Source organism: Scatophagus argus, chromosome 2 (genome assembly GCF_020382885.2).
Source record: "Scatophagus argus isolate fScaArg1 chromosome 2, fScaArg1.pri, whole genome shotgun sequence".
In the NCBI taxonomy this organism is placed as follows: Eukaryota; Metazoa; Chordata; class Actinopteri; family Scatophagidae; genus Scatophagus; species Scatophagus argus.
The window spans coordinates 1,760,784-1,770,727 of NC_058494.1; the positions used below are offsets into that span (position 1 = coordinate 1,760,784).

Genomic DNA, 9,944 nt, shown 5'->3' on the forward strand with positions numbered 1-9,944 from the left:
GTCAATTAGTCAATTGCTGTTTGTTTCAAAGGTTGCAAGGATGACATCATGGTTTGGTTTCATCTGGAGGTGCAATATGTTCCTGTTTTTATGACCTCACCTTGTGATGTCCTAATGCTGATCATGATCGACTGCGTGTGCAGACCAGTTGTTTGAAAAAATAAATAAAGCTTTTTCAGAAACTACCATGATTTTTGTTTTTTATGTTTCAAGAGACACTGTTGGTATTCACGCCATCCACAATTTATATGAACGCAAACATGGAGAGAAACATAAACAGACATAGATGCAAATTCATAAGCTCAGAAAGAAAACAAAAGGAAATCAAATTTGAAACATATAAAGTATGATACAAAATTCTCTTATATCAAAATTATCCACATTCTTTTATTCCTTATCCTAGCCACTGATTTCATTCATATGACTGGAAAGATCTGATTTAAAGTCCCTTCTCATTGTATATTTCCGTCTCACTGCATGTGCAAATTCATCAGCAACGCAAAATTTCTTTCTCAGATCCATAAATGTAAGTTAATGAGCCCATAAATCAACCACAAGTTAACACACAGGATTATATCGCTCCAAAGCAAACAGCAGACATTTTTCCACTGCATACCTGTGCTGCACTCAAGTCAAGTTGAAAAATCGGTGCAAGGAATAAGAGGCATTCTTTCATGCTTTCATGATCCACACGACATGACAGTGGTGTTCACTCAGTGATGAAATGCCTTTTAGATCTAATCAAACTTGTTAAGTCAAATTTAGGAAACAGGTATGTCAAAATTTTCACACTCCTCATTTGACAATAGCGTCTTGACTTGCATATCTGTGATCTAAATAGTCATTTTAAGTGGAAAGCGGAAATGATGATGTAATAAGTCAGAATTATGACTTCATAATTTTGACTTAGCGTATAAAAATTACAACTCTGTCTTGTAGAAATTGCTTTTATATACAACTAATTTGCAACAGTAAATATGTTAATAAGAATATGTGATGGCTGCCTGGATTTTGCTGAGACTGAATGAAACATTACATTTCTGTCCTTCAAAGTGGATAGCAGACTCTGAGACTCTCAGACAACAAAAGCCCTTTGGTTCAAGTATGGAAAACATGGTCCTGAAAACAAATGAAATGCCTTGACAGTGAACATTTTACTGAATTGTATCAACATACTTGCCAAGTACTTTAATCAGTAACGTTTCCTCATTATGTTATAGAACATGATTAAACATAATTGCTGTTGTGAGTTTACTGTACATGGACATATTCTCTAGAAAACAGGGCTTCCCACTGCATAATCTTTATTTTGTGTTTGAGGTGCACAATACCTTTTTAGCTTCTGGCACCCTGGAATGCCTTAAGGCCCCTGAGGGAATGCTGCACTTGAATACTGAAATAGTGAATACTCAGGAAAAATAAGTAGAAGTAGAAAAATAATCAATTTTAATTGAAATTTACCCACTGCGGGATCAATAAAGTTCATCTTATCTTAAACCTTGATGTAAATTAATAAATAGCCCTCTTGGAGGACAGGTACTATTATATTACAATGAACCAATCAGCACTTTTCTCTGCAGCTTGTCCTCTGCCCTGACCAATCAGCGCTTGTTATAATACATTCGTCCTGATTGACCTCCACCTCTGTCCGCCCCTTTAAATTAGGGTATCTTTACACTTTTGCCGACTGCAGACTGCAACGCTAAACCAAGTTCTCAACATGTAACCACATTTATACAGGAAGTTAAGCCTTCTTACCTTCATATTTAAAGGAAATGATATGTTAATATGGGCGAGAAACCGCCTCATTCGGTGTAAAGAACACATAAACATATTAAAATATGAATTAAAATGTTGTATTTGTTTAAAACAGTTTTAAGAAACACATTTAAAGGTCACATAGTGTGTGACATGTCATCGTTAGTGGTTTTATTTTGACATCTAAACCGGAAGTTGTATTTCTCACTACTTTCACACTGTCAAGCATCATCCAGTGTAGAGCATTCACATTGAGCTAACGACACTATCCGTGGCCAGCTCTGTCTTTTCGGGGTTGCGTTCCCATCTTCGTTGTAGTAAGACAGTTAAATAGAAAATGGCTCTTTTAACTCCGTTATTTGCATTCCTGTACCACCTCCCGCAGGTGTACAAGTGGTTGCTGAAGCCGTACTATGTAGCATCTCTCTTCATGTCTATAGCCTTTCTAGCTGTTCGCAAGACGCCTGGCATCTGCGACCATCTGGCAACACAGCGAGAGGACGGCAATTCCTGCGACTTCGACTGGGTTCGTAGAAAATGCAACTATGTCACAAATACGTTGTATCAATTAGCGTTAGCTAGCTAGCTGGTGAGTACATGGACAGAGTTAAGCATCGTTATACATGCTGACCGCAAGGGCCAGGGGGAAACTAGCTCTTCTTAGCTATACTAAGAATGACAGGCCAAACTACGGTTAAAAAAACTAGACATTCATACTGTTTTACTTACTGGCAAATATATTCAAGACACAGAACCTCATCTATAAACTGTATCAATTGATCCAAGTATTTTATTTTGTACGGCTCATATAGACTCTGTAAATCTGTAAATAACTTAGCTAGTCGCATCAAACCAGTGTAGATAGCTTACGTTAGCTAAATTATTGACTTCCTTTAACATCAGTAACGTTAAACTACAGGAGTACAAAGAGAATCGATAAAAGAGAAAGAGGAGGGCCAAGTTGATCATAACAACATAAGCCAAACCAAATGTTTGCCGAATTTAAAGGAGGACCCCAACTAAACTGTTAGAAGTCATAAATCCAAGACTCCATCACACAAATGTATACCAACAAGCAGATTGTCTTAAAATTTAGGTTTAAATTTAGGTATTAAAATGACCAGGTAGTCTGACCCACAGTGATTTAAATGTGGGACGCTCAAAGATGTTTATCCACTTTGACAGTGTTACAGTAATCTGTCTTGTTGCTCAGCTTCACAGCGGTGAAATATATTGAATGTTGACTTTTAATGTGTTGGTACAATTGTTGAATGATGAAATCAGTACGGACAGACTGGGTAAAGTGGCTGGCCACAGATGAGACGTATCATGTTTGTGTTCTCAGAGAGAGGTGGAGATCCTCATGTTCCTCAGTGCCATCGTCATGATGAAGAACAGACGGGCGAGTGAGTAAATATCTTCTGTTTTGGTCCCAGCATCATTATGATAGTATGTCATTTTATAATCTGATGTATGGATGATGATGATGATATATCCCCGAACCAAGACCCACATAAAGTTAGTTAGGAAGTGTATCGATACAAGTAAGATTAAAGATTCTTTAACTTTCAGGTATCTTTCTGTTGTTGTCATTCTGTGCCTGTCAGATTGCTTAGTATAATAGTAAATTGCATTGACCCATGATTTTTCCATTGTAACAATGAAACTCATTTATTATTTTTGAATTTATCCTTTTGTGTTAAACATATAAAAATCGAGAATATCAGCTTATGTCATATTCACTTATGAAATAAAACTAGTGTCCACCACATGCTGGTTGATTCTCAGGATTTCTTTTGTGTCTGCTCATGTCAGTAACTGTGGAACAGCATGTAGGCAACATCATCCTGTTCAGCAAAGTGGCCAATGTTATCCTGTTCTTCAGACTGGACATCAGGATGGGACTGCTCTACCTAACACTCTGCATAGGTCAGTCCAGCTTTTACTGTCACACACACATATATTAGCTGGCTCTTCTGTCTCCTGTCTTGCGAGTCTAAATGTCAGAAACCGTGGCTGTGTATATTTTTCTCTTGAAAATATTTGAAAGAATACACTACTGTGTTTCTAGGGTATTTCTTATTTCAATATTAAAATTCTATTTAATTGCCCACCTTATTTTAGTATTTTCCCACAAACTACTTTAACATACAAGCCTTACTTTTCCCTTCAGTTCTTTGTCCTGCCTGCCTCTTTCTGTTTCTCTCTCACTATGTCTGATCTGCTGACTTTCCTTGTCAGCACAGTACTTTATAAAGCTATCCAAAAAAAAACACAAGTGACATTTTTTTTGTTTTCCACTTGTGGTTCTGTATTCACAACAACAGAAGTTGTCAAACCAACATGGTACTGAAACACATCAACACCAACCTGAGGCCTGTACTATGAAGTGAGTTCAGCGAACCCAAGTTATCTTTTCATCTGGTTTCACTAACTTTAACAGGTGCGGTCTGAACAGTGCAACCCTGGTGGTCTCGCACTGACTTTGGACAAATGAATGAAAATTAAAAACTTTATACACAAATACTGCTCCTCTGTGAGACATGTCTGAACTTATCTTGGAAAATCTAAAGATTCAGACAATGCACAGATCTAAGAAGTAAGATTTGAACTCTGAACCACCTTACCACTTAACCAACACATGAACAATACCTAGTGACCCGCCTAGGAGGTTTTGATGACACACGTTATGAACTGAATGAAGTATATAAATTCTTTTGTCTTCTTGTACACATTGGATGGGAATTTGAGCTTGGAAACAGATAAAGTAGCACAGGATATGGTGTGCCAATTTTTAAATCACAAGAGTTCACAAAAGTTGGAAAGTGCACCTACTAAGTTTGTTCCACCTGCACACGGTGCTGTTACAGAAAGTCACTGAACAACACATTTGTAATAATGTTAGTATTTGTGTTGCCTTGGGTTGAAAATATGGTTGGACATCTGACCATTTCATAGCTTTGGTAGTTTAGATACAGTCACATGTTGTATTGTTTCAAACACGTGGTCCTTCGACTACCCTCGCATCTTCTCAGGTGCAGGTAGTGGCCCGACCACCTCTCCAACCCCGTCCACCAGCTCCTGGGCCAGGAAGTCAAGGCAGGGAGAGGGACATGACAAAACTTGAAACATTACAAACAATTTCCTGAAAGAAATCGCCCAACAGTCAACTTTTTTCAGGTGTCTCATGAAAGATTTTGGTGAAGTGTATTTAAAAATGTTTAGGACTTGGTCATCTAGGGATTCAAACCCTGGACCTCTGAAGGAGTTGACATTAGCTTTTCACACACATTCTTAAAACTTAAGACAGTGACATCACAAGTGCAGAACTGAAGTATTTTGTTTTTGTTTATTGGCAAATAAAATTCTGTGAAATAGACTATGTTGTGCATACAGTACAAATTAAGTTTCAGCACTAATTCTGCCGATGTCATCACAAAGTCCTAATGTTATCCTGCTCTTTTGGTTCTTTTGTGTAATTCAGTGTTTTTGATGACCTGCAAGCCTCCACTCTACATGGGACCAGAGTACATCAAATACTTCAGTGACAAAACCATTGATGTGAGTAAAGGTTGTAGAATTTGTAGTCCGTCCATTAACAAGAGCACAGATTTGTAGAGTTTCTTTTTAATCCTAAATCAAAGCTGCGTGTGATTCCAGGATGAACTGGAAAGAGACAGTCGTGTGACATGGATCGTTGAGTTTTTCGCCAACTGGTCTCCAGAGTGCCAGTCCTTTGCTTCTGTCTATGCTGATCTTTCTCTCAAGTAAGACACCATCCACCCACTCAGGAAAAATGCTAAGTATACTAGTGACATTAACAGGAACAGCTTAAATTCCTGTTTGTTTTGCGTTTCAGGTATAACTGTGCTGGCCTCAAGTTTGGCAAAGTTGACATCGGACGTTATGGAGATGTTTCCAAGAAGTAAGAAATTTAATGTCTTTTTTATTTATTTTATTTTTTTTTGTCTTTTAGAAGTCTGTCTAAAAGATTTAACTCTGTCCTGTAGGTACAAGGTGTCGGCGTCTCCGCTATCCAAACAACTGCCCTCCTTAGTGTTGTTTCAGGGAGGAAAGGAGGTGATGCGGCGCCCCCAAGTGGACAAGAAGGGTAGAGCCGTGTCGTGGAGCTTCACTGAGGTCAGAATTGACAGCACACTTGAGATCTGTGACTTTGTATCAGGAAATACACCGCTCTTGTAGTCATATGAACTGTATTTTAAACTTCCACAGCAAACCTCAGTTTACTCATCCAAACCATGGTGTCAGGGTCTGGCTTTGGTAGTATTTTTAAATCATTGTTAGCTTTTTCCATCCAACCATGTCTCAAAAGACATTGTACAGAAAGGAGCTGAATGGCACCTTTAACATTCAGCTACATTTTGATATGCGTTATAAAGGTGTTTTTGCAGCTCGTTTAAGTGAGCTGTCACTGAACAGCAAACGAAAACAAAGCGTGCTGTTGTCAGTCATCTGAGCCACTTCCTCAACACACACTTTGCAGAGTCGCATCATTTGACTGAATGAATGGATGAGGGAACACTCTTTTTAGTCTTTTGCTCAGTATACTGTGTGTCAAACCATTCATTATTGTCTGTAATTTTTTTGTCCAATTGCTAATAAAATAAATGCATTTGAAAATAATTGTTTATAATAGCAGTAATATATAATAGCATTTATTTTTTTATGAATAATCCGAATCTGTAAAGTAACTGGTACTGAAGTAATCAAATAAATGTAGTTGAGTAAAAAGTATAGTAATTGTATACAAAATGTTGAGTGGAAGTATAAAGTAGAAGACAATGGAAATACAAGTAAAATACAAGTGCCTAAAAATAGTACTTTAAGTATAGCACTTGAATAAACTGTTCTTAATTACTGAACATTCCATCACTGGTTATTCTAAACTTTGACATTAAAATTCTTCATTTTTACAGCAAGTGTATATCAGTTCTGAATATCTTTCATCCTCTCATCCATTATTAACGGTCAGCATTGGTACCGGCCCTGAAGCAAACATAGCGGTTGAGCCCTGTTCTGAAGAGTTGTACTTGAAGATCAGTGTGGGCGGCTGAAGCAAGCTGGTTAATGAAAGCCACCCACTTAGCTCGAAGCTACTGGCCTAGTTTAGGCTAACAAGCTATGCTGTTTCACCATCACACCATAGAGTGTATGATAAATAGGTTCGCATTGAAAGAGGGACAGATTTTCACTGTGGATTTCAGGGAGGCTGATCACAGGATCATTTGAGTTCATTTTCACTAGTTGCAACTAGCTGTCATTCAAAGTTGCCCCACAATTAATTATGCATACCTTTGAACCTTAATATAATTAAATGAGTGAGTTTAGTTCAAGGAACTGCAGTTTTTGGCAAACTGGAAATGTTTATTGATTGCCAAAATGGTTGTTGAGTTAAGCTGGCAGCCTGTTTTTTGCAGGTGTTACAGGTTGTGTGCAGGCTGCCTAGCTGAGCATGTCTCCCATAAACCAGCCAACGATCTCCTGTGACTGCTAGGAGTTTGCTTTTAGTGGTCTCACATTTTCTCCTCTAGTGAGGACATTGTTCATTGAACAAACGTACAGCTGCAGTGACTATGTTGGGATGTGCATTTTCTTCTTTGGCAGGAGTGATAGTCCATGCCAAATACTGAGTAGTTTAGAATTTTTGCACTTAAGCTGTCAAATTTAAATAAACTCATATCAATCATATGTCATATATCTGTTCTACACCTCCAGGAGAACATCATCCGGGAGTTCAACCTGAACGAACTCTACCAGAAGTCCAAGAAGCTCAACAAGACCAAAGGAGACAAGGTCAGCCAATCCCAGTTCCCGGCGGTTCCTGAGGAGGAGGAGCCAGAGCAGCAAGGAGCCGATAGCCAGGAGCACGAGTCTGAGTCCAAAAAGGACAAATAGGGTGGCTTGTGTCACTCAGCTTGGACTTCCGTCCTCCTCAAAGTGTTCGGTTTGCTTACTCGTGAATCACAACAGGATTGGTGTTGCTGTGGATCATCAAAGAAATTGTTTGTGTTTTTTGACCTTTCAGAGCCCATGTGAGGGCCTGGATGTTCCAACTATTTGACACATGTGCAGCTACAGTGACCCCAGTCCATTTTTCCTTTATTAACAACAAAAAGAACAAGTGTAGACTTTAGAAGAGGAGCAAACTAGGATACAGCGGTCTTAATGTTAAAATGTGGTGCAGTATATCAGAGTAAGACCTGGAAACGTGTGGCGCAGAGTCTGCACCGCACGTTTCTCACGGTCAAGGCTCAGTGTCTGCTAATAGGAGAGTCGGTTGAATTTTTACTAATGAACGGGAAGGGAGCAGTGAATGTGATTTTAGATTTATTTTTAATCATTCTGTGATTAACTGTTTTTTAATGTAAACTAAGTTATCACTCAGTGCTGCACACTAATTAGTTTTGACAGAATTCATTTGCAGTGTTAAATGGTACATTCAGTTTTGGTTGGAAGTGAGAGATGCAGCATGGGAGCAGCTCGAGTGCGTGAGGTGGGTGGTACACAAATGTCACTGAAGCGTTTTATTCCTTTGATTTGTACAGATTGTCAATGCTTTGCATATTTTACCTTCAGCAGATGAACCTTACTGTCTTCAGCTCTCAGTTAGTGTATTCATGACTGAGGGTTAGGTTATAGTGATGTCCTCTTTCTGATAGTGATTAGGTTGCACTTTCTTTGACTTAATTGATTTAACTTCTTCTGTTACCAGTAAGTTAACAAATATTTTTTTTGTTTTTGGAAACCAGCAGTGTTCTGGCCTCAGCATCCAGTGGGACCCTATTATACAGTTTTTGCAACCTTTTCTGGCCAAGCGTTCTCCCTAAATTTTTAATGATATTTGATCTTGTTATTTCCAGAGCATGCAGGAATCTCCATTTTGATTCTTGAAGCTGGCGAGATTTGGAGCATTCTCCATTAGTCCTGTCTTTAAGTGCCACTAGAACCTGTTACTTTTTTGCTCATACTGTGTGGGTTATGCAACCAGCCATGTTAGCAGCTCACCCATCAGTCGGTTTTGGTACATTGATGGTCCCAATAAAGTTTATAAAAAATGAATTTCTTCAGTGCTGACAGTTACACAGTATCATGACACTGGTACAGGTATGGAACTAGAACTGGCTTTGCATTTAGATTATCAAATGTGTACATCCTGAATACTGAACAAACCTTTGATTCTATAAACGTGTGATTAGCATGATGATGAACTAACAGCATATATGCAGATGAGTCACCATCACATTCCGTTGTCTGAGACATTCACTTCACTTGTTTTTTTATTTATATTTGATATTTCTTGCCAGTGAGCTGCTTCTCCTGGTCTTCAATTCAATTTTCCAACCTTTTTTCTGAGTCTTGAGAACATTCCCAATCAGAACTGTGCTTTTCCCATTGCAGTTAACTGGTAAACACCTGCACATAAACTGTTGAGACACTGTGAGTTTATTCCTTTAGTCATTATTTTATTACTAAAACCGTTTTGTTATGTATTGTACACTTAGTTTAAAATTGACTTGTCATGTTGTATTTGATTTGAGCTGCATTCCATTGCCTTGTATGTTTATTTTCTGTATGTGAAAGACAAAGCCTGCTTAAAACACCTCAGAGAAGTCAGGCCTTTTTTGTTATTCATGCAATAAAACAATGTGCACATGAAGCAGTTCAATGATGTCTTACTTGTTCTTCAGACAAGTAATAGTTTGACTTTTCTCGGCAAACCTTGGAAAATGTATTTCAATGGAACTGCAACAATAACTGGTCTATTCTCTTATTATCTATTCTTAATGGGTCCTGCTCAAGGTTTCTTCCTGTTAAAGGGAGTTTTTCCTTGCCACTGTCTGCTTGCTCGGGGGTTCAGGCTCTGGGTCTCTGTAAAGCATCTGGAGACAATTTTCATTGTAGGTTCATTCAAGGTGCTATATAAATAAATTGCAATTGAAATTGAAATTACAGTGTCTTTACAATCTTTACAAGGACAGATTTGCTGCAGGAGAGGTTTATTGAATTACATTGTACTGATGTGGTTACAGTGTGTGTACTCTATTAATGTTGCCGCACTTTTTCCCAGTACTGAATTATGTCCTAAAAGAAAATGGAAAGCATTTTTTCTCAGGAAAATTTTTTTTCTCAGGAATGCATGAATCTGACCCAAGGACAGTAAGGTG

At 38.3% G+C, this 9,944-nt stretch overlaps 1 protein-coding gene across 2 annotated transcripts; it reads left to right on the forward strand.

Annotated features, from left to right (window-relative positions):
* Positions 1–1,963: 1,963 nt before the first annotated feature.
* Positions 1,964–9,436, forward strand: tmx2b (thioredoxin-related transmembrane protein 2b). Of its 2 annotated transcripts, XM_046400020.1 has the most exons (9): positions 1,976–2,075; positions 2,199–2,284; positions 3,104–3,164; positions 3,574–3,687; positions 5,243–5,319; positions 5,419–5,525; positions 5,618–5,683; positions 5,769–5,898; positions 7,495–9,436. In XM_046400020.1, exons 3-9 carry the CDS (start codon positions 3,122–3,124, stop codon positions 7,672–7,674), a joined length of 717 nt encoding a protein of 238 aa, XP_046255976.1. In that variant the 5' UTR covers positions 1,976–2,075; positions 2,199–2,284; positions 3,104–3,121; the 3' UTR covers positions 7,675–9,436. The 2 variants fall into 2 exon arrangements, with proteins under 2 accessions (XP_046255968.1, XP_046255976.1); XM_046400012.1 differs by having other exon boundaries at positions 1,964–2,284.
* Positions 9,437–9,944: the final 508 nt, after the last annotated feature.

Bases quoted from the DNA above. Each gene is read 5' to 3' on its own strand.
- tmx2b (XM_046400012.1), top strand. From the start codon at position 2,096: ATGGCTCTTTTAACTCCGTTATTTGCATTCCTGTACCACCTCCCGCAG. The intron at 2,285-3,103 runs GTTCGTAGAAAA...TTGTGTTCTCAG, and splicing joins ATTCCTGCGACTTCGACTGG to AGAGAGGTGGAGATCCTCAT. The intron at 5,899-7,494 runs GTCAGAATTGAC...CTACACCTCCAG, and splicing joins TGTCGTGGAGCTTCACTGAG to GAGAACATCATCCGGGAGTT.